Source organism: Cydia amplana, chromosome 18, assembly GCF_948474715.1.
Source record: "Cydia amplana chromosome 18, ilCydAmpl1.1, whole genome shotgun sequence".
Taxonomy (NCBI): Eukaryota; Metazoa; Arthropoda; class Insecta; order Lepidoptera; family Tortricidae; genus Cydia; species Cydia amplana.
In genome coordinates, this window is record NC_086086.1 from 3,055,701 (window position 1) to 3,081,394 (window position 25,694).

General features: G+C 36.2%; 3 protein-coding genes across 3 annotated transcripts in view; all 3 read right to left on the bottom strand.

Moving 5' to 3' along the window:
- Positions 1 to 25,694, bottom strand: part of LOC134656260 (gonadotropin-releasing hormone receptor) — a 430,768-nt gene that overhangs the window by 146,926 nt on the left and 258,148 nt on the right. The gene's annotated exons all lie outside the window — the stretch shown is intronic.
- Positions 21,270 to 23,660, bottom strand: LOC134656566 (uncharacterized protein K02A2.6-like). The gene has a single exon (XM_063512124.1). The coding sequence runs from the start codon at positions 23,658 to 23,660 to the stop codon at positions 21,270 to 21,272; it is 2,391 nt and encodes a 796-aa protein (XP_063368194.1).
- LOC134656567 (uncharacterized protein K02A2.6-like) lies at positions 23,847 to 25,448 on the bottom strand. The gene has a single exon (XM_063512125.1). It carries the CDS (start codon positions 25,446 to 25,448, stop codon positions 23,847 to 23,849), a length of 1,602 nt encoding a protein of 533 aa, XP_063368195.1.

Sequence of the window (25,694 nt, forward strand, 5' to 3'; positions counted from 1 at the left end):
CAAGTTTCAACAGTATAGCTCTTATAGTTTCGGAAAAAAGTGGCTGTGACATACGGACGGACAGACAGACGGACAGACAGACAGACAGACAGACAGACATGACGAATCTATAAGGGTTCCGTTTTTTGCCATTTGGCTACGGAACCCTACAAAGTCGCATAGTTTAATTTGAAATCGATGTAACGATCTCTTTTAATTAATTGGCACGTTGCATTATAGAATTCAATAAATCTGTCTATCTATCTAGAGGTACATCAAATTTTAGAATGATTTATCTTCATTAATAGGTACCTGTAACATATTCGGGTAAAGAAATCCACCCATTGTCGTAGGCATTCTTCGCCATAATTACACCGAACAAAGAAAATGTCTATACGAAGATGTTTTCCAATTTGTCTTCGGCAATATTCGGCATTGTTGATTGTGACGGGCCAATTTCTTTCCTAGTTAGTCGTGATCAGCTTTGTCATATTTTCGTCGCAGCCGTGGCTTTATTAGCTGACTGATTGAACATTAACAGGCTACAGTGGTGATATGGATCACTTATTTGCTGGTAGAGTACACGTATCTTTGGCATAATAACCCTGTGCGAGAAAAATACATATTTTACATCCGTTTTTATAGTCTTTTATGAAGTTTTTATGTTATAAATGGTGTTCTAATTGTATGTGAGTATTAAATCTAACACTCCTATTTTAGTCGTCGTGTGTTGTTGTTTTTAGTTTAGTCGTTGTTAAACTTCGATCTTCACAGAAAACACAATAAATAATGGAATAAAAATGTGCATGTTGTATTTTAACAATTTTTATCTAAGTTTTCTAACTCCTAATTTTCTCTAAGGAAGATTTTCCCGGCATTAGAATGTATAAAGACTGGTGTTGATAATCATCTCAAAGTTTATTTAAAAGGCAAACTTAAACTAGAACTTTTAAAGTACTCCTGGGAATATTTTAATGTCATTTTTATCGCAGTTCATAAAACGTTTTATTTTAACCTACCTAGGTCGCGAAGAAGTATAAAGGGTGAATATCCCAAGCAATAAAATTTGATGGCAAGACTGAAAACGCTGGTGCAGAAAGTCAAAATAGTCATATACTATTTTTTTTTGGAAACATCTCTTAGCTATCGACCTCGGGCAATAACTAATATTAAAATATTAAATAATTTAATCATTGAAAAAAAATAATAAAGGCCCAATTTTTCATTCAGGTGGGTTGTCCGGAACCCAGTTATTCTTGTTTAATGCCGCATAACTCTAAAACTATACAAGATATCAAATTACTTTTTAGTTCATTATAATACCATATCAATAAAGAACCCTTTAAAATATTACTTGCTTACTAACTCTTTAATAAACCCCCTTATTATGCGTAAAGAAATTTGTCCGGCAAAATAATCCTTATTACCGCGGACAAATTTCATCGACGTTTATTGGCTAAGTTTGACTTCGTACGCCCCCCCGCCTCCTGCGCACTTTGAGAGTCAGTTGTGCCGCGGCTCTCACCGCAAGAAGACGTCGACGTGATGCCGAATAGATCCGCTACACACGTGAGTCATGTCATTTCGATGTTACGGGGACAAAAAAAATATCATTCCGGAGTTTGCTATATGTTTTTTGTTTCATATTTGTTATTTTTCAAATATTTACAGATCGTGTATTTTGTACTTGTGAGTTTAAATGTCGCGATAGTTAAAGAATGTGGGATTTAGTTATTTTTTTATAATTTTATTTCACCTCGGTTTATCATTCCACCAATTTCATTCCGGTGATTTCGGTGTAGTAAAATGGCTTTAATACCCACCAGAATGAAAATAACACCGGAATGATATCAAAAGTAGCTTCACTTTTGTGTTTAAGTATTATTTGGGGGCACTGCCATGCCCCCGCCAAGTCCGACAAAATAAGATTCAAAGAAAGACAAACATAATTTGGAACTATTGCGAATGCGGACACGGAAAAGGTGCTGCGGACGGGATTGGTGGTATTTTAAAGACGGCTGCCGATAAAATTGTCTCCTTTGGAAATGACATCCCTGATATCGATGCTTTGGTCCAAATTTTGCAGTCTAGGGTTCAACGAGTGAAAATCAAAATAGTCCAAGACTACGAAGTAACAGAAAAAGATTGGCTGTTACCTAAGAACTTAAAGACTTTTCCCGGAACTATGCAGGTACATCAAGTCGTATGGATGAAAGAAACAGAAAGTCGCTTGGCACTTCGATGCCTTTCATGCACTGAACCAGAGTGCCAAAATAATGCAATCAGATGCCCTCACGGTAAACATTTGGGTTTTCATGACTCGGCTCCAAACCGTGGTAATGAGCCTCAACCAAAAATAAGCAAAACAGAATTGTACCGGCTATAAATATGCAGTCTTAAAAAAAATCCAGTAAGACTAAGAACGTCAAATCAAGTGAGAGTTTGGCGAAACTGACGCCCGTTAAAATGTCCGATATTCTAATACTACCCCAAAAACACATAAACGTACATGACATGTCGGAGGTCACCGTTAAAGAAACAATACCTGCCTCTGAGCGAATGACAACATTATCTAAAACTAAAGTCATGCAACACGGTAAAGGCAAACTTGTAGCTAAAAAGTCAAAGACATCAGAATCGAAGGTTTCACCATCAAAACCTGTTGGTACCCCGAGGATATTAAAGGACCAATTATTAAGCTCATCGCCAAAAAGTTTCCTCAAGGCCAAACATGTACCAAAACCAAATTGTGGTCCCTCAACGTCCAAAATACCTACGTCTTTAGCAAAACCAGGTAAAGGTCCATCAGTATCAAGTTTAACTCGGATTAGTAAGGATAGTGAAAAAGAGTCAACTGGCTCTATAATCAGTAGGTCATTGCTAACACATTATGAGAATCAGGTTTTAGAAGAAGTAATACCATCGAGTTCATTTTTTGAAGCCGAGTTTGACAGCAAACTGTTTTCTGAACAGGAAGAAGCCAGGAACATGGAAAATTTGTCAGCAGTAAGACGTGTCAATCAGGAAAAATCTAATGTATTTGAAAGTGACGCAGATTCTTCTGACTTAGACATATTTTAGAAATATTTGATGTAGTATTTCGAGTATAGGCGAAGATAATGATTAACAAGTGGTGACAATTAATGTGATAGTAGTATAAGTTACGTAAAAGCAATTTGTTGTTAATTTAAATTTGTATTTAAGTCAATCATGGCCATGTTAGTATGCTAGATGTTGATAATGTGATACTAATGTTATTGATCCCAAAGTAATTTGTTCCTAGTTTAAGGATGCTAAAGATATTTATGGTAAAAATATAGCTTCGTTTACTATTCATTAACTACAAATTTTCTAGTTTTCTCTTCCGTGTAATGCAGCAGCTTTATAAGGTTAAATTACACATTTGCACATTTTAATATCTGGTTGCATGTTTGAGAGCCTTTTTTAATAATATTTCCATTGATTTTGAAATATGTAATCCATATATAATGTTGATTATTAATGTGTCTAAATTATAAGTGGCTCAAAATATAAAACTCTTTAAATATGAATAATATCAACTGTTTTGTTAAAAGTATTCTTGTACTTCACATCTACAGTGTCTATTGTCCAGCTGGGAATAGGTATACGAAATATTTATAACTAGATAACTATATAAAAACTAATTGTTGATCTCAAATACTACAATATAAATAAGTGATAACTAGTGGTAAGTACTAGTTAGTAGTTGTTTGATATATTTTTTATTTGTACGCGTTGTTGATTTAAGGGTAACTCTTTAAATTACTAGCGTCCGTCAGGCTCGACGGTTAAGCTTTGAGTAGCTCAGGCTCAGCTTGGCGTTTGTTGCAGAGGCTTTGTATTAATATTCTTAATAAAATTCCACTTTTACGAAATATAAATTTTGGGTACATAAGTAATTATTATGTTATGTATTCAAATCGAAATAACGAGCTTTTTTTAATTTCCAACAAAAAATGTCCTTAGTTCTTTTCTACTGTATTGCTTATTTCTATAGCCTTTGTATTGCGGTAACTTAAATGGAAATTCTAAAATTTTACGTATTAAAGTGGGTCAATTTTTTCGTTTTTAAATTGAAAGAGCTTGTTATCTCGAGTAGAAGTACCATAAATTGTGCCCATAATTTAGTAAAAGTGGCACTTTTTAAAGAAATACTCGATATGCTAGATTGAACATGGGCATTCGAAATAAATTTTCGGTTAATTATTGAACTTGGCTGATTTAGGCAGTTCTTAGCATTTTTCTCATTTTAGTGTATAGATATCATTCCTGTGTTTATTTTTTTCATTCCGTTGGGAAAAATGTCATTCAGGTGGAGTGTTATATCATTCCTGTGTATACTTATCATTCACGTGCGAGTCAATTTTTTTAATCTCCAATAATTCTCAAAAAGCTTAAGATATCAAGTGCTCTGTAAGAGGCCTATCAAAGAACAGTCTGAGGTGTCGATTGACATTAAAAGAAACATCGAAGAAACGTAAATAAAGAATTACACCGGAATGACACAAAAAACTAGTACTGTTGAAATTGACCCTAAAGCGTCATTATTGTAATAAGTTTTTTTATGACAAACTCAAAATAAAAACATGATTACATAGTAGAGGAGGCCCAGGCATGAAGATCAGAAGAATCATTTTTTGAATGATTGAACGAATGATGAATGAATGAAAGAATGAATGAATGAATGAATGAGCAAAAGAATGAAAGAATGAATGTTTATTTGCATCAAACAAGCGTACATAGGTGTTACATTTTTGCCATTGCGTACAAATATTGTTTTTATAGTAACTAAATTGACTATGTATAAGATACTATTATTTTTTAAATGTCGTGCATAGTGACTGCGCTTTGACACTCGCAGCCATCAAAACCGTATTGACAGTGGCGTTAAAATACTCGTTGCTTGATCGAAATATTGCAGGTGCAGAAATAGGGTTTTCTCAAACAAGTAAAAAATATTTTCGCGTTTAAAATATTACAACAACAAATGCGGGCAGGTAAGATATTTTATTTATTATGCTGCGGGTGCGCTGCAGAGAGGTGTGCCGGAAATGGATTTTCTTACAACATTAACGGCCTTACCGCACGTCACTACACGTAAAGCACAACAGCCTGAAGCACACCACGCCGTACTTTAAATTTTAGGTATTTATTTATGTACTTAAAGTCATTTTGCGGCGTAGTTAAAAAAAATTGCACTATACATAAATGTCGTTTTATTCTGCCATATATAACTACTTGGGCAATTTCAGAGCCTGTAGATGTAAAATTCTATTTAAAAAAATCAAGGAATAATGTTTTGTATGTACATACTTAGTTTTCTGCTTTATTTTCACGTTTAAGCAATGACTAATTTGCAGAAAATCAGATGAAACCCCGGAAATTTATATCTGATAATTCGTGCACGTAATGTAATCGTAACAATTAATTTGATTTGGACTCGCTGAACAGGTAATATTACAATGGTTTATTACAATTAATAGTGCATGATTAAGTAGTGGTAATTCTGGTATACCCTCGTTTACCGTGGAAATGAAATGCTACAATGTTTCTATTCTATATTCACAGTAATTAAAGTCGAGTACTTGTTTCACATGGCTAATACAGTGTGAATTGTTTTAAAATTAATAAAATTATTGGTAAATTAGGGTCGAACTATGTTTAAATTCCTAGTGCTACGTCAAGTTTAGTATGGTGTTCCCCCTATGGAATAACATTTTAATGGAAAATTAATGTAATGTAAATAGTTTATGATCACTATTTGCATACTGCCATTGGCTTAACATTTGTGATACTGTTTATACTAATTAGGTCAACTTCAATTTACCATGTTTAAGCAAATAAATCATTATTTTACCTTATGGGATACCTGCCAAGTTGGCTCAAACTTAGTGTGGTCGGACCTTAGGTGCCTTGATCCACTTAAAGTAGCACTCAAAATTAATGTTTTGATATTTGTATAAATATTACAGTTCCGAAATATTTAGTTACTAAGCACGAAATCCGGTACAGCTGAACTCAGTTACCAATTCAAAAATACATCATTTTCTATGTTTTCTTCATTAATAAAGGCAGTGCACAAAGAATTTTTGAAAAGAACATGAGAACACGAATTTCATTGTCATTTAAAGCAGGGTCCAAATGTAAAAATAAAATGAGATTTCTGAGTATTCGCGGAATGCTGAAGCATTGTCTCACCTCGGTCCATACATCACAGTGTTAGTTATCTGTTTCCGCGACGTTGATGGATGCTCGCCTAAACAAACCAACTGAAAAGCCGTTTGTTTCAAAACTCGGAGTATTTGCTAAATTAACACGTTTTTGGATACAAAAACAGGGAAATTACGTTAAGTACATTGTTTTGGCGTGTTTCGCTTTTGTTTCTTTAACGACTTTGATTTATTTGAATAAGAAACAGTTTCAGGTATTTGATTTACCTTTAGAATATTGATTAATCACAGCGTGCCAATTCATTTTCCGCTACAGTTGCCGGACAATATTAAATAGGCTATTTGACTACTAGTCAAATCAGAGGGCCTACCGCGAACCACGTTCGACGTGTTGCCTCTCTGTCGCACTTGTAAATTCGTATGTAAGTGTGACAGGGAGGCAACACGTCGAACGTGGTTCGCGGTAGGCCCTCAGTTTCTTTTTTCGAACTGTCAAAACGATTTTGCTACATTTGTATGAAACACTGACATGTGAGACGTCACGATCAAATTTTATAATAGAAATTGTGTCTAAAAATAATTGCTGTCTACGTTTCTATATTAATCTTCTGTTGCTTTATTTCATGTATTGTGTAATATAATTTATTTTGAATACAGTCAAATACCCTATTATTATTAATTCCGTTCAAAGATACCGTCGTTTGTTTAAAAAAATATTACTTTTAGGTATGTATCAATTCCTATTTGTACAAATATATTTATACTACTAACACAATAACGTAATTTACATTTTTTTTACACAAAAACGAGAAAATAATGTTTGAAATCCTAAAATATTAGTAATTTACGAAGATTATTTTTTGATAATTACCTACCGTTATTTACAATTGTATTGTATTGATACTTGACAAGACTCACAGTGCATTTCACTCGCAATAATCAGCTCGAGCGAGATATGATACCTATTTATATCAATATCAAAATCTTAGCAGACTTTTAAACAAATATAGCGAACCAAGCTACGTTTCCTTGAAGTTATCGGAACCCAACAGGAGCAATGGAGCATCCTGTATAACTAATTGGATATTAATTTGAGCTCTTGCGGAGGTTGCGGGATCTCCTGACGTGATCGTGATTGATCGCCCATGTGTAGGCAAGGAAAGCTTAAAAATAGGTCTATGTGGCTAAGTTTCCTAGATTGTGAAAGAAAAACAACGATGTACCCTACCTCTACAGTGTACCCCCCTATGTTCCATTTCGTAGCTTGTCGCAGAGACTTCGTCGTATTCTCAACAAGGAAACCCCGTTATCAGTGTTGCAGTTTATTGAAAATAAACGTTGGTAAAAATACCTTCCCTTTATTCGCCTTTAGTGATAATTTCGCCTTAACTAACTAAATCGCTATTTTGACTATAAATGGCGTTAACTAATTCAAAATTAAGTATTTGGAATAAGTTTTAGTATAATTTCCATTATAAAAAATTTGGGGCGAATTTGGGGAAATTTGTTTTTTTTTTTTTTTTTTTACATATTTATAGGCAGCTATATTTATTGTGAATTCAATTGATATCAATTTGTTGGTAAAACTATTATTTTTAAATTTTACCTGGATAAAGTTGGTTACCAACGGTAATATTAGGGTCCTTTACGGTAGGCAGATAGTTTTACAAATGTTTTTGTATACTTAATTCGTAATATCTTAGTACCGTAAAACGGGGTGAGTAGGTTTCGCGGGGAGAGGTGGGTTATGAATGGGGAGAGAAGGTTTGAGAGGGGGGTGAGAAGGTATTTTAAAGCTACTGCTACAAAAATATTTTTTTCCAATTTAAAATGGAGCTATAGTAATACGCATAATAAAAAAACATCGATCCATCCATCTTCCAAAATCACCTTTGTATGAAAACCCCTCTCACCCCAAATACGAGGCACTACGGGGTGAGGTGGGTTTTCCTCTTTATCGTCAAAGTTATGAAATGGAACTACCCAAAATAAAATAAAAACTAAAATGCAAACGTCCGGAACAGTTATCATTTCAGTTTTCATATGTAAAAATAACAAATTTTCACCAAATGGTAAGTAATTTAAACGAAAATTTAATTTAGCCCGACAAGTACCTAATCCTTCACAATAAGTGGGGGGTAATGGGAGAGTTCTGCCATTAAATCGTAACTTTGATCTCACTTCATGGAACGCACGTGAGCATGAATAACATTTACTTAGAGCAATATTTGAAAGTGGTAATACTAGTTTTAGGCATTTGCGGTTTGGGTGAAAATATATACTAATCTTACCGGCTTATACCAGCATAGGTACTTGTTCACAAATTTTGATGATTGACTTTGATGATTATATTTCAGACCTAAGTTGCGACGTTTAAATGACAGAATAAACAACAGCATACAAAACAGTTTAATACGTTATCCAGAAGTAAATGGCCTTTATATTTGTATGAAACGTGCAACTCTCATCAATCATTGTTCGCTGAAAAATGAACTGAGTCACGAATTTACGAGTGAAGAATTATTCCATGCCACTCAGACTAAAAGGGTCGTATATTACAGAAAATTACCGTTACTTACGACCTTTTGAAACGGAGCATATGAGCTTGGCGTAAACACCATTAACATTACCCAAACACTGCACCCGTGTTGGGCGCAATTATACTGTGTTTGAACAATTTTGATATTTAAAGATTTTTAATCAGAAAAGCGCATTCAACCACATTTTGACATTAAGAGTTGATTTCCGGGAACTTAATAAATTAACAAAAATTTAGGATGCGTAAAAAAAAAGTAAATGGTAACAAAGGTATAAGGCTAGAAATAATAGCTTCGAAAACAAAATTGTAGGTCTACATTTCCACTTCAACTCGCCACAATTTTTTTTTTGCCGACGGTACCTACTTGGTTGTAGTTTTAGTAAAATATTAGGTACTTAGTTTTATTACATTAGAGATACAAAACTTTTCTAATCTCGTAAAGGCCAGTAAATGATGAGAGGAAGTTTACAACTTCAAAGTTGAGTAACTTTTCAAAATGCATTCACTGCATACGAGAAAAAAATGGTCTCGCCAACTGAGGCGGTCAAATTTAGTGCCTAGCTATAAAAACAAAATACGCTTCGACTTTGCCAAAGTAAATTATAGATACGCGTAAAGCGGTCACTACAACTCTTATGTAAGTGCAAGAAATGCTGCTGTTTGGTCACGAAACTAATGATAGTATAAACGCTGAAACTTGGGAGCTGATACTGCCTTATTGTCTTGAATCGAAATTGCGCCACCGAAAAAGAAATAGCGATGAGGGCATGAAACCTAAAATGTTGATTCAACATTTTTCTTCTGAAGAGCATTGTATTGTCTCTTGTTTTTTCATCATAATGGAACGACTGGTGTGAAATTCTGCTAATGGTCTACTACAAACAGGGCGATGCCGGCGTGACTTGGACCACTTCCAGTTAGCTTTGGACATTGGCCAATTGAATCCTCTTGTTTTAATCCATATGCAATGACGATTGGGAATGGCTTGATTTAGTTCAATCATAATAATATTCAGCATTGAACGGGTAATTATGGTTACATCACATAATCTTTTTTGACGTGTCTTAAAGTTCGAATCAGGCCGATAGTCTTACTGCTACATAACATATAGAGCCATGGGCCTTTAATAGACTCTGCCATATCTCTGAAAATTCTTAAACAACGTTTCCTTTAACAGCCAACAAAAACATTACATTAAACACATAGGTAGGTAGTCAACAAAGCTGCAACAGAACAATTAAAACAAGTTTGGTAGCTTCCAGGTTTCGTTATTCCATTACATTTGCGCTTACCCATCCATGAGACAAAAGCAGCAGTTAATTGGTTTAGCATTCCAGAGGTTTCTAGAAATATGGAAGTTGGCTGAAGGAATTAACGAACCTAGGAAGTGTATTCGAATTATTAAATTATGACATTTGATTTGATAACTTAGACTCGTAACAATGGCGCCCAACGTGGGGCCTGAATCGCACACAAATATATTTAAGATGGAAATATATTAAATTAATATCATATTTATGAAATGAGAATTGGCCTCTTGACCGCGGGTCATGTTTGGAGTTGTTCCGCCGGTTCTTTGACAACTGTTAACTAACTAACAGGAATTGCAATTAGTTTTATGCTTTGTAATAATACACAATAAATATCCGTAAATAAAAATAATATTAATCTTAGAAAAGCAATATTTTTTAACATTAAAACAATGAACCTGATTTGTGTTATGTTTTATTGTGGGTATTATGTACGTAGATATTTAATAATATATTTTTGTAGGTACATAACTAATTAATGGTTAGTATAGAAACTAAAGCTCGCGGTGCTGGTGTAAATTGAATCTTTCATTCATATCATATTAAATGAAGTAGTTTTAATTCTAAAACTTCTTAATTAAATATTATTTCAGATATTGTAAGGCAAAAATTAACTTTAAACAAAAAATAGATTAAAACATGCTGACAATTATCATTTGTAGCATGTCAATAAAATATATTTTTTTCCGTAGATACTCAATAATTGAAATAAAACTATAAGAAAACAGAAAATGTCCTCAGATGAATACACACGTGTACATTTTGCCCTTTCAATTTATTTAGTTCGTATCAACCGGCACTAACAGTCGTTAAAGACCGGAAAAATGCTCACAAATTACTTCTAGTCCCTCAAAGGAATCGGTTTGGCCCAGCGAACAGTGCACCGTCGGAAAGAATAAAGCCCCGCATTGCTTCCTTGAAGCGCCACAAACGCAAGTTTAAGGCCTTCTTCTGATTTCCTTTAATGTTACATTTGGATGGCAACCGCAGCTGCATTATTGTCGCGGCATTATTGTAGTGTGTCAATTTCCTTAATAAAATGATTGACCTGCATTGCTGCATTTAGCCGTGGTAAGAAAACGTTTAGTATGTCATCAACAGGGCCCGCGTTGTCACCGCAGTTTCAAATACCACCCGTTATACACACATAGAGACACGTTTTAGCTGCACGGACCCGAGACATGCCATGTCCTTTAGATTTATTTTTTAATCGCAAAAAGCAATTTGGATTTTATTATGGAAAAAATTACCTATACCAATCATTTTCGGCTTTAATTTTAACAGAGTATTATTGTCAAAACACATAATATTCGTTACATAATTTTGTTCTTTTACCCGTTACGATACAAACGAACTATAAAAAACTATTTTGAATGCACCCCATTAAATGGAGGAAGTAATGCAATAGTCGTGATAGTAGCGAATGGTGCTGTGGTGGTTAGCGGCCCCGGGGGAAAGTTGAGCGAGTATAGAACACAATGCTAAATTAAGCTTCTATTTGTGTATTACGTACGTACGTACGTACGCTTTAGCTTCGGATATCTGCTTTAAACTTGCAATTAGTCTTTGTACAAGTTGTATCAATTGTGTTTATTTGTACTTAACCGTTATTGTTAGTTTTCAGTCACTCTGTAGACACAGGGCCCGATTCGGATTTTGAAATAGACATCTGTTAGATATCTTTTAGACATCGTCATGATACGATAACGATATATTATTTTTAAGATCTAACCTGTCAAATTTGACATTTGCGCGATTCTGAAGATACTCTTGAACGATTTCCTCAAGATATGGCTTAGAGATCCAATTCACATCTAATAGATATCTAACTCTATCGAACGTAAAAGTGACATTGGTTGCTCGAATTGCGCTGCAAAAGAGAACTAGTTGAAATCTAAACTATAACGTATCTAGAATGGATCTAGTACGTGTCGTCTCCTGTGAATATCTTGAAGTTCGAATACGGCAGACATTATGAGTATTTAGTGATTTATCTTTCAGCTTTCTGTTGCTCTTGTTAGCACTTAGGCATTTTGATGCAATAACCCCCGCTTTTATTTAGTTTAATCTTCGTTTACTTTGCCACCTTTTGCGTATTTTTCGAACAAAAAATAATAATTTCATTGCACTGGAGCGTAATAAGGATCGTTCTACATATTTACTAGTATATTACTTCTTTATTTATTAGCAATCCTTCTTTATTTGTTGTCTTTTCCGTCAAACTAATTCGTATACTAAAAGAAACTTACCTAAAGGACTAAGGGTTTTAGGGAGTTCTTTTTCAGAATAATATTTGGGCTAAAACGAAAGTATTATTAGTGATTGGTGAATAAAAAACCCTGAGACAATGAAGGTTATTTTACTTGGACTGATATTATATATTTATATATTCTATATATTTTTTGTATATCTATATTAAAACAAACATAAACCTCAAGTTTCTATGTTTGAAAAATAAAAAAAACTTTTTTTTATTATATATTATGGGTTTGGTAATGAGCTTGGGTTCATAATTTCGTGAAACCTTCGTCAATGTTTCTGTTATACCGGATAGTAAAAGGACGGCACCAGCCTGAGTTGACAGATTAATTATAACTTTAATTAAATTTAACTGTATCTGACTTCCAACGTGCTTAATAAATATCCCTCTTTTGTTTGAGTTCTTTCCTAAAGCGCAAAAAGGTTATGCAAACAAATCAAAATGTAGAATTTTTGGTCAACTCATTTTCCGCTAACGTTTCGCTTTACGGACGGACGTATAAAGCAATGATTGATGTGAAAAAACCATGATATCGTCCGTCACCTTGCTTGGTGAGTTTTTTATGCGTAATATGAGTACCTACTTATGTACACTCACTTAATCTAATGACTCACTTAGCACTCGTATGAAAACGAAAATGTTGATTTGTTAGATTTTTTTTTACCTATGAGGAATGATATTGTACCAAAATTGTAAACACAATGTATCACCAATGAACATAGCTTTTAAATACAGAAAAGATAAATTAGAACCTAAATCCGTGTATGACCCATTAAGCACACTCGACCTTTGTATGTAGGCAAATACTTTTCATCACACTCGCTCAGTAAATGTGCAATTGCACGCAGGCTTAGCGGGAGTAATAGAAAAAGCGTTTAGTAGTAAAAGTAATGAAGTTTCTAGTAAGTACCATAATTAACAGTTTTTTGTCTTTATACTTCATTTTTGTATCGCAAGTGTGATGACTGATGAAAAGCATTGAAAAACATTGTGCCCCGGTAAGCCGTCGCGATTTAACTTACTCTCGTTTGCAATATTTAACCTGCGCCCCATGATGCACAATGTACTATAGTCTACAATCCGCAGTCTGAATTTAAGAATTTCTCAAAGCCAGTGGCTTCAAGAAGTAGGGCGAGAGTTATATTGCTCAGTGGTGCAATGATATGCCACCCGCAGAGGCGCGGGTGGAATGCACGAGCTACGATGATGCCGCACGGAATTTCTTCGCCTTCAGGAGATATTTTAAGTATAAAAATGTCTTGCATCTCTTTAATTCTAGTACGCAATTTGTACGCTTGTTAGTGTTGACAACTTAATGTTGAAATAGAGTTATTTATGGAGCCTTGGATGTTAAATGTACTGGAATGGAATAAAATGTGCTTGTTGTTTTTATTTTCTAGTTTAGTTACCATATCTACCTGCTTTTATAATAAAAAAAATCCTACAATTCAAATGATAGCATTAATATAAATAATATCATTATAATCTGGGAGCGGTATTCAAACTTTAAAAATCGGATTTAGATTTGATATTGATTTCAAATTACTCGCGGTTCATCTCGGACGAATATTTTAGCACTTAATACATTAAAACAAGACCGTAGTACATACATCAGCAGAAAATTTACAGCTACTATGTACCTAATTTAATAAACAGAGAACCTACCTACCTACCTACCTACCCTCCTACCTACCTACTGAAGAACTTTTTTTCTTACTAAAGATGATTCTTAAAAGGGTGACGAGTGTAAAGTATTGAAATACTCGTAGTTAGGTATAAATAGCACCCAGTTTTCTCGGATGATTAAGAAAGCTTTCATAAAATAAATTTAATAAGCCCCCTCCCCTTTTCCCCCTTAAAACCTTTGTGGCCTATTTGTAAGCAGCCGGTAGACTTTTTGTTAAAACAACCATTGGAAACTCCAAAATTTGTAATGGAATCTCAAGATACTTAGAAATTAATATTCAATTTAGTTGACAACGTTCAACCTTCGATATTAATTGAAATTGGAAGTTTGAAACGACACGAAAATGTTATTAAGTGCTTACAGGCTTACAGGACTAAAATAAAAAAATAAAAAATATTGACTTTAAATTAGCCATAACAAGGAATGATATCAATGTATCACGGGTTTGGTGTTACTTTTAATCAAAAAAGTGTAAGCCAAACAAACGAAATGATTTAGGTCTATTCAGAAAAAATAAAAAATGCACACATCAGGTTAAATCCTAATGTTTATCTCAAGTTAAAAATACTATTTCAGTGTATAAAGATATAAATGCTTGAAACAAACTAAACAAAAGTTAATAGCGAAGGAAAAACTTCTCATAGCTCAAAACGGAAGCTATAGCGGCCCACAAAGCAATGAACGTGGTTATAATTTATGACGTAACCAGTGGCGATTTCCAGAGAACTCATTTTGCAAGTTTTGCAACACAAAGCACTAAATAGTCCGATCAAGCAGGGTTTATAGTTTAAATAAAAACGAAGAAATTATTTCATAAAGTCTAGTTGAATCATCGCACAGAAGTCACATCAGGATATTAAATATTTTAATTTTATCTGTCTTGTGCAGTTCAGCCATGCTTTAAATTTTCCATAAGTTAGTAACTTGGACACTTTAGCCACTTCAGTATCTGTCAACTGCAATAATTTTCTACGAACATAACACTACGAGTAGGACCTAAGTGATTTTGGCTGCGGTTTTTTGTAAGATGGAGGGAGGCACTGCTGTGCTGTGCCCATAACTCTCTTAAAATATAGTATATGTGTCAGAAAGAGTTTGATTATTCTGGTATCGGGTTAAAAGTCTTCATCGACTGAGGTTCCTCACCAGTTTTCCGACACAAAAGCACTGAATTGCTTCGGGCAACAGACATTTACCATTGTGCTGCAGGCTGCACACTAAAACCCTTTAATCAAACCCGATCGACAATAAACGAATAGCGAAATATCTTACACCACTATGCTATTACATATCATAGTTCTAGGCACACATTTTGTGCCTAGGACTTTTTGGCTGCTCCTGCACGCACGCAGCGTCAACACTTGCCAGGATGTAAAGTCTTAATGGAATCTAATGTATCTTAAATAATTGAGTGGAAAACCGGATGCCCCCCAAATAAAACGGTAGGTACCCAATTTTGATTCCGGTAGAAGGTAGCTCGCCCTATGTACTTAAAATGGTGTAGGCCCCAAAATAACCGACATAAGTGACGTATTAAGGGTAACACCGGTACTTATACCTAGAAGTCTGAGGATACGTAGCAACTTACAATATCTTTTTTTTTCAATCAGTATCAATTATGCCACCATCATCATTATCATTATTTCTATATTGGTGGCCGGGTGGTCTAGTGGTAAGAACGTTAGCCGCGTAAGCTGAAGACGCGGATTCGATTCCCGCCTCGGCCACCGGTGCAGGACTTGGTCACTTTTTCTTTAGTGTATGATATCTACTTCAATTTACAAAAATAAGACTTATACCAACTAAATACTGATGCGTTTTTATTTTAGGAGAGGTGAATGATTAAACTAATTAATTAAAATTAACACACAATACAATGTTCCTACAAGATGGTAAATTAATGGGCTAAATACATTATCTTACAAGTAGGTAAGTATTGAGGTAGCTTATTAACAACTGCCTAAGGCTAGGTAAATGTTTTCGTTAAGGTCACAAGTAATATTGGCAATAACGTGTAATACATAGTATGCTTATGGCGTATTCCTTTACAATGTTCGCCCACGCCTGATGCGCCTCCGGCTCACATTCATTGTAACCCACGCCACTCGCCTGTTTTGACCTTTCTTATACAACGGTTGCATAAAATACTATTGTCAGCTTAATATGTATAATTTTTATAGTATTGCCGTTGCGATTAATTAATAATGCTTTTTTCGTGTTTCACAGCTCAATTAAGCAGTGAAGCTAACGTTTTATACCACTTTTATCAAAACAGTGTGCATGCAAATTTTGTCAACAACTTTTTTAAGCTTTAGTGGCAGGACCAGGGTACTTCATTTAGCGTCTTCATGGACCAGAATTTCTTCGAGATGAAGGGGACGCTTGTTGTCCAGTATATGAACTAAAATTAAGATAGGATAGTTAATTATATGCCAAGAAACTTTAAAACGTGCTCATTGAATTAGCATGCTATAGTATAAACGAGTTTCTTCAAAGGGATCGTTGCACTCACTGATAGAGTATATTGCCTATTGTTAGCAAACTGTACGAGTATTGTGTAAAACTATGTTGTAAATAGTCATAATTGATATTATATTAAATAGTTTTCTAGTTTTAAAGAAAGCGCTGGTGGCCTAGCGGTAAAAGCGTACGACTTGCAATCCGGAGGTCGCGGGTTCAAACCCCGGCTCGTACCAATGAGTTTTTCGGAACTTATGTACGAAATATCATTTGATATTTACCAGTCGCATTTCGGTGAAGGAAAACATCGTGAGGAAACCGGATTAATCCCAATAAGGCCTAGTTTACCCTCTGGGTTGGAAGGTCAGATGGCGTCGCTTTCGTAAAAACTAGTGACTACGCCAACTCCTGGGATTAGTTGCCAAGCGGACCCCAGGCTCCCAAGAGCCTTGGCAAAATGCCGGAACAAACGCGAGGAAGATGAAGATGAGTCTTTTAGTTTTAAGATATTGACGTGTAAACTAAGTTTATAAATAACTAGCGACGCACGGGTTAACATAAACCTTCCTCTTGAATCACTCTATCTATTAAAAAAAACCGCATCCAAATCCGTTGCGTAGTTTTAAAGATCGAAGCATACATAGGGACAGACAGCGGGAAGCGACTTTGTTTTATACTGTGTAGTGAAGAATCTGAATCTGAATGTACATATGAGCTCACTATTTTTCAATGCAGTACTTACTACCTTTAATACTTAAACGTAACCGTTCTGCGTAACAAAAATACACTGCCGTATTCGAACTTCAAGATATTCACAAGAGACGACACGTACTAGATCCATTCTAGATACGTCATAGTTTAGATTTCTACTAGGTCTCTTTTGCAGCTCAATTCGGGCAACCAATGTCACTTTTACGTTAGATAGAGTCAGATATCTATTAGATGTGAATTGGATCTCTAAGTCATATCTTGTGGAAATCGTTCAAGAGTATCTCCAGAATCGCGCAAATGTCAAATTTGATAGGTTAGATCCTAAAAATATCGTTATCGTATCTTGGTGATGTCTAAAAGATATCTTATAGATATCTATTTCAAAATCCGAATCGGGCCCACACTCTCTCCGAATGTCCAATGAGACTGTGCTAAGACGTTAGGTAATGTCTTTTCTTTTAAAACAAAAGTTATGTCAAACTTAGGTACTTATTACATTAAATTTCTTAACTTTAGCTTTAAGCACGGTTATCGACAACCAAATCATCTAATTACTCACAAAAGCAAAATGAGGATTTGAATAAGGTAGATGGCTGACTTTCGAATGAATTTGGTCGATTATTGGAAATCGCTCCCAGGTGGGTGTTCTGTCGATTTGTTTGCAAAGTTTTTAATTCCTCGTGGAGCGGCGAATGACTGCCGGTGCGACGCCGTATAGTGAAATTATGATAGCACCATTTCCGTTTTCAAGTTATAGTTCATAACCGATAATACTTAAAAGGCTAATATCTGGGAGACCGAGCTTTGCTCGGAAAACATATAAAAACTCAAAAATGCGCGTTTTCCCAGAGATAAAACCTAGCTAGATCGATTTTTCGCCCCCGAAAACCCCCATGTAGCAAATTTCATCGAATCACAAAATTAAGTACAATATCACAAATTAAGTACCTCTCTGCCATATTGGACATAAGTAACACAACTCTGATTAACACGTAAGGTTTAACTGTTAGTGCTAATTGTAAAATAAAGAAATAAACTTTACTCAAAGTTTAACAACCCTAAAAGTATAATGAACAACAAACTCTGACAAAACAGTTCTTTAGTAAAATATCCATATCATAAACGTAAATAAGTTAACAATCGTTATAATGAAAGTTACAAATGAAATGAAATATGCAGGTATCTACAAGAAGTAATTATATAAACCGTTATGAAAATTCTTACACAAATTTCTTCCAATATTGCGAATTATACTTCAATATCTATACGCTAAAGAATTCCATTAAATGTTTGACCTCATTATTTTTAACTGATCATAATACTAATATCTTTCTCGGAAAATATTGAAGCCAATTTTCGAATTAGTGGAAGTAGGTATGCATTTAGAAAATGGTTTGATATCTAAAGTATGAAACAAGGCTTAACATAATGTTTCGGAAGCCTAATGAGGCACAAAAAGGTAAATAACTTTTCAGGAAGGAATAATAATATTTCCTCAACCAACTTTTCAATTTTTTTTTAAATCGGTGCTCGGAGCTGTAGTAGATGGAACATCTTTAAAAAAAATTGTAGTTTCAACATTTTTGATTGTCTTAATTTTATTTAGAAAACTAAACTTGGCCAACTATTTGCGAGCTTTACGAATAAATCTGGTTTAAATACCTAAACTTTTAAATAACTAAAGCAAAAATGTTTCATTTTCTCATTACGAAGAAGATTATGGCATCAGGAAAATATTTGTATTATATTACTAAGATAAATTAAACTGTAAGATGTAGGCACACAGAAAAAAATACACAAAAATAGAGAAAAAGGTCCCTGATGATAAGTGTTGACATATTTTTGTGACCAATGTTCACATAAATCTTGCATAAACGGTCACAAAACATACTGCCGTATTCGAACTTCAAGATATTCACAAGAGACGGCACGTACTAGATCCATTCTAGATACGTTATAGTTTAGATTTCAACTAGTTCTCTTTTGCAGCGCAATTCGGGCAACCAATGTCACTTTTACGATAGATCGTGTTAGATATCTATTAGATGTGAATTAGATCTCTAAGTGATATCTTGTGGAAATCGTTCAAGAGTATCTCCAGAATCGTGGAAATGTCAAATTTGACAGGTTATATCTTAAACATATCGTTATCGTATCTTGGCGATGTCTAAAAGATATCTAATAGATGTCTATTACAAAATCCGAGTCGGGCCCTTACTCATTACTTTTGTATGTTTTTTTATCAACTTTTAAATGAAAAACAGTATCTTACTGGTAAATTTTTTCAGAAAATCCCTAATTACGAGAGTCCTACATTTACACGATTATAATTACTTACACAAACGTTTATTACTTTAGTTGGGATGGAAACTGTCTTTATTCCACTGTAGCTATCTCGAAGCTGAGGCTGAGAGTTTTCGGATCACGAAACAAACATAAACTCGCCTAGTAATCTATTATACACGTAGGCGCGAACAACTTATATAATAAAATTATATAGAGAGTTTCGTATTAAGTACCTATAATTAAAACATTACAAAGAAAACTTATTATTAAAGCGAAGTTGGTAGGTTTAATACATCAAAATATCTAATTAATATTACATGTAGCAGTTTAACAATTACACTTTAAAGGCCTGTGCACACCGGCTTGCGTGTGCGTGACGTGCACGTGCGCGTGCGCTAAAATGTTGGAGCCGCACACGCACACGTCACGCAAGCGGTGTGCCGTCTCTCATAAGGATCTGTATACTACAACGCTGCACGCACACGTGCACGTCACGCACACGCAGCCGGTGTGCACAGCCCTTAAACTATTAAATACGGGGTACTTACCATGTACGTCTCTTTTGGTGAGTTCTCGATATTTTGGCATAGTTGCGCATGTTACTTATTATCTTCAAGTAAGTAATCAAATGGCGCTATGTGGCATGGTAGCATGGTACCTATATGGGTAAACCACAATTTTATTACACTTGCTATACGTCAGTTATGGCACCGTGTAGGTGAAACATGGAAAATAACCTGTGATTGTTTATATTTATCGTGTAAATAACAACATTAGCTTGAAATCATTAATTAAAACTTTTAATAATCTTCATTTCACTTGTATTGTATTAAGTAGTCGTTTAACTTTAAAGCGTATTCATTAATATTAATTGCTACGAGCGAGACTGTTAATATTTACTCAACCGTTTCAATCTGCAACTACGAACAACTACTAGAAATCGAATCACCAACAACGAAGCTATGCGGAAGAAACGATGCTTAAGGAACAGTTTTAATTAAAGACAACTTGAGTTGAAGTCGAGTTATTGTTTCTTTTTGTTACAGGGAAATTGACTAAACAGCATTATTAAAATCTGGACCATTTTATTTAAAGTTGTTCCCTACACTTTTTTTTAATTTGTGATTTTCTATGTTATTTCTACTCAGACTCACGAGCTCTTTCTGTCGTAATAGGAGAAAAAACAACTTTAAATAAAATGGCCCATCTACGTCGAGTTAAACCGAATAATTGAGCGGATGTGAGGTGTTGGTGAGAGCCTTAACTACAGATCAGAAGGGTTTTATTACGCCCTCAATTTCATACCTCTGCAGCTTAAATTGTAGCGTTAATTGAATGTTTTCTTTGCTAGGTACAAATTGAATTTATTTATTGATTAATTTTAGTGATGTACCGACTATTCATTTGGCCGACTAGCCGACTAGCCGACTAATCGGCGCTCGGATGGCCGATTAGTCGGCTAGTCGGCCAGATCATTAGTTTGGTATAAGTTCAGTTCAAATGCACTAAAAAACAATCGTTTTACCCTTTCGTCGCGCTATTTATCATATAGTAACGCTAAAAAATTAAATAATAAAATCCTAAGGTAATATTTCACACGGCGACCGCACAATCGGACATAAAAAAGCGACCACAAGGTCAATAATTTCGAACAAAAGTTTTCGTTGTTATATTAAAACATATTTATTATTCTTGTAGTTTTATTCAGAATGTTCAGATGACATTGACAGTTGACATCATAGAGTAAAGTAAATAAGTATATAGGTTGAGGTTGACAGTAAGATATATAGGTTGAGGTTGACATGATACTACATTACTCCTCCTCTCACAAAAAAGGCTTGTTTGTCTATAATCCGAAAAAGCCAAAACGTGACGGTGGTTTCGTCTTCCGTCCCGACCGGCGCGGTGAGGGTGGCGCAGGCGGCTCGGCCGCTCCTCCGCCTGTATCCCTGCTGGTGGAGGCCACAGGTGCCGGTGGGGGCATGGGACCGTCTGGGTGATCTCGGTTGGGCGCTACTGGGGCCGGTTGTTCGCCATGGTCGCCACTCTGTTCTCGAGTGTTAACGTTACGTCTGTAGTATGTAAAGTTTTTGATCTTGATCGTTCTCCTTGGGACTTGTTCAGATTCGGGTTGTCTAGTTTCGGGCACATGTCGAGATGTTTGTTGGTTTATGTCGATGGCTGTCTTTGGTACTTGTTCATATCTTAGGCGAAGCTGATCTACATGTTTGCGTTTATGTACTCCGTTCGTGAGTTCTACTTCGTAAGAATAAGGTCCGTTGCATTTAATGATTGTTCCAGGGTCAGACCCCTTACCGATAGGTTTGTTTATCCAAACCTTATCGCCAGGTTTATATACCGGAGGCACAACTACTTTGTTGGTAGGTCTCAGTATCTGTTTGAGGCGTGCCTTTTCCATGTTCTCTCTTACGTCAGGCTTCCACAGGTCGAAAGTAGTGCGTATTGGCCTTCCGAACATCATTTCGTAGGGCGATCGATCTGTTGAGCGCCGTGGGGTATTGCGGTATCCTCGAAGGAAGCTGTTAAGGCGTTCATGGAGGTCAAGGCTCCTGTCACTGGCTAGCATTCGCTCCTTAAACGTGCGCACTGCGCGCTCCGCCAATCCGTTCGTTTTTGGGTGATAGGGTGTTGTTTTAATGTGCGTAATGCCTGAAACTTGGCAAAAATGGTTAAAATCTTCTGAAGTGAATTGCGGCCCGTTATCACTTACGATATATCTTGGTGTTCCAAATGTAGCAAATATGTTCTTTAATCTCTGCACTGTTGCCCTCGTCGTTGTAACGTTCATCGGCACAACCTCTAGCCACTTCGTATAGGCGTCTATAACTATTAACCACATGTGACCTAAGAATGGCCCCGCGTAGTCTACATGTAACCTGTGCCAAGGCTCGACTGGTATTCCCCACGGAAACACCGGAGCTTCATTCGTGTTGCTTCTGGACTGCTGACATAGACTGCACCTTTTTGAGAAAGTTAATATGTCTTTGTCAATGTTTGGCCAATATACGTGAAGACGTGCCAGTGACTGCATAGCTGTGATGCCGTTATGGCCGTCGTGTAGCATTTCCAGGATCTGTGGTCGGAGTGTTTCTGGTATGACGAGTCTTCCGTTCCAAAGTAAGATTCCGTCTTCGTATGATATCTGGTCCCTTTTTTCATAAAACGTGTGCAGCTCGTTGGAAAGGTCTTTCTTATCTGGCCAATGCGTTATGATATAATTTTTGATAATGTTGAGCGTCTTGTCTTTGAGTGTTTGTTTTTGTAGCTCGTGTTTTGTTAAAGGAATGTTCTCGAGTCTCAGATGTAGTAAGTGGGCGAATTGCGGTAGCCCGGTTCTTTCTTCTAGTGTTGTGTCGTTGCATGCGATCGGTAGTCTTGATAGTGCGTCGGCGGGGGTGTTTTCTCGTGCTGCCTGGTAATGGATAGAATATTCATAGCTGTTTAAGATCATGGCCCATCTAAGGAGCCGGTTGCTAGCGATTTTGGGTGTTTCTCGATCTTGACTGAAAATCCTTTCCAGGGGTTTATGGTCAGTTAACAGGATGAACTTTCTACCATAAAGATATTGGTGGAATTTCGTGACAGCATACACGATCCCTAATGCTTCTCTGTCGATAGTCGAGTATCGTTGTTCGACGTCGGAGAGTGTTCGCGAAGCATACGCCACGGGTCTCATCGTCTCGTTGATTTTATGAAATAGAACAGCACCAAGTCCCTTCTCTGATGCGTCACTGCTGAGATATATCGGTTTGTTTTCGTCGTAGTGTACGAGCGTGTCCGATGACGTCAGGATGTTTTTGAGTTCGTTCGTTATTCTTGTGTCTTCTTCGGTCCAGTTCCACCTTTGGTTCTTTTTTAGATGTCTGTACAATGGGGCGCATCTCATGTGAAGGCTGTCTATGAAACGGCCATAATATGTTAACGAGCCTAGTAGTGCTCGGAGTTCCGTTGTGTTGGCCGGAATAGGCATGTTCTTAATTGCATTGATTCTTTCTTCCGTCGGGTGTAGACCGCTGGCGTCTATTTTATGTCCTAGAAAGGTGACACTTTCCTGTAACCAAGCGCACTTATTTACTTGGCTTTTCACTCCGGCGTCTTGTAGCCTTTTTAGTACCGTTTTTACGCGTGTTAGATGTTCTTCTAAGTTATGGGCTGTTATAAGAATGTCGTCAAGATAACAAACAACACCATCAATGCCACTGAGGATCTGGTGCATTGTCCTTTGAAAAACGGCCGGCGCAAAGGAAATTCCAAATGGTAAGCGTTTGTAGCGAAAATAGCCCTTATGTGTTGAAATCGTTAAGTATTTCCGCGATTCTGGATGGATCATCAGTTGTAGGTATGCATCTTTCAGGTCGATCTTTGTAAACAGTTGTCCTCCAGACAATTTTGATGTAATCTCTTAAAATCTGGGAAGTGGATAATCATCGGTTTGGACATGTTGGTTTATAGTAACTTTGAAGTCGGCGCAAATGCGGATGCTTCCGTTAGCCTTAATTGCAATGACAATTGGGGAGGCCCATTCAATTGGAGTCGACATAGTGTCAACTGGTTCTATAACTTCTTCTTGGACTAGTCGTTGTAGTTCGCTGTTCACTTGTTCACGTAAGGCGAGTGGTACCGGGCGAGGTCGAAATGTTTTGGGCGTCACGTCGTTAGGTATGTGAATCTTAGCACTATGCCCTTTTATAGTTCCAAGTTTACCGTCAAAGAGTGACTTGAAATCTTGAAGGATGTTCTGTACTGCGTTGTTATGTTTTGTGTCGTGCTGGGTTGAGGTTATTGCTGCAGGTGTTTTTATATTGTACAGCCTGGCTCCAGGGGGCAAAGGTAGTTTGAAACTTAAGCACCAATCCAGCCCAAAAAGTGGAATGTCGTTTCGTAGCGTAACGTAAACGGTCAATACCTTCTGAATGTTAAAAGCATTAACTGTTATCTCGCATGTTCCTAATGTTTCGATTTCTACTTCCGTGTAAGCCATAAGGTTCTTGCATTTCTTTAGTGGTGGACGTCCAATAGAATTCCATAGGTTTTTTCCAATTACGGAATGCACTGCTCCTGGATCATATAGCATTTCGACCCTTTTTGCGTTGAGTTGAGTTGGTATCATAATTTTTGTAGTTGGGTTGTTGTGTCTCTTCACAGCAAATGTGTGTATGCTCTGTTCATCAAAATTGTCATCGTCGCTGTCTGTTTGCCTTGTTATTTGTCTAGTGGTATTGTTCTGTTTTAACTTGAGCCTACCGCTGGTTATGCAGACGCTTGAAAAGTGGTTTTCTTTGCCGCAGGCATTACATCGTTTTCCTTTTGCCGGGCAGTCATTCATGTTCGTGTGAAAATCACGTCCGCAAAACATACATGTTTTTACTTTAGGAGTTTGTTGTTGAGTAGGCCGATGAGTTTTGGGCCTTATTTTGTTAACGGTTTGTTGTTCAGTACCCATCTGGGGGTTGTTCGTTAAACGTTGGCTCTGTAGTTCTGCTTGTTCAAGCTTGTTTGCTGTGGCTATAACATCGGAGAGTTTAGCACTGTTTGTTGGGTGTTCTTTAATAAGTTCTTGCTGCCATGTGCTGTTATTGATGCCGATTACCAGTTGGTCTCTTATACGTTCGTCTAGGGTGGTTCCGAATTCGCAGTATCCCGCTAATGATCTTAGCTCGAGGATGAATTGTGTGATTGTTTCTTCTGCTTTTCTGTGTCTAGTCGCAAAAGTAACTCTTTCTGAGAGAACGTACGTTTTTTTCCCATAATATTCGTTAAGCACCTTCTTTAAGTCATCGTACGACTTCGTAGTAACGACAACTGGTCGATAGTAATCTACGAGTACCTTGAAGGCTGCAGGTCCAATCCGAGAAAGAAGAAGTTGTTTTCGTTTATCCTCAGAAGTTTCTTTGTCGAGGCCGTGAATTTGTAGTTCAATTTCGAAGCGCTGGATATAATAATCCCAGTCTTCTGTTTTGTTATCGAACGAATCGAATTGGAAACGATCAACGCGTGCGGTCATAGCTCCGTCGTCGTCGCCAGAATGTTATATTAAAACATATTTATTATTCTTGTAGTTTTATTCAGAATGTTCAGATGACATTGACAGTTGACATCATAGAGTAAAGTAAGTAAGTATATAGGTTGAGGTTGACAGTAAGATATATAGGTTGAGGTTGACATGATACTACATTCGTAAGCACCCTAAATAAAAATTTGGGTAAAATAGGTAAAAAGCTTATGAAAATATGTGATGTTTATTTCTTTT

What these genes read in the sequence shown, in the direction of transcription:
- LOC134656566 (XM_063512124.1), bottom strand. Translation starts at nt 23,660, where the DNA reads ATGCACCAGATCCTCAGTGGCATTGATGGTGTTGTTTGTTATCTTGAC.
- LOC134656567 (XM_063512125.1), bottom strand. Translation starts at nt 25,448, where the DNA reads ATGACCGCACGCGTTGATCGTTTCCAATTCGATTCGTTCGATAACAAA.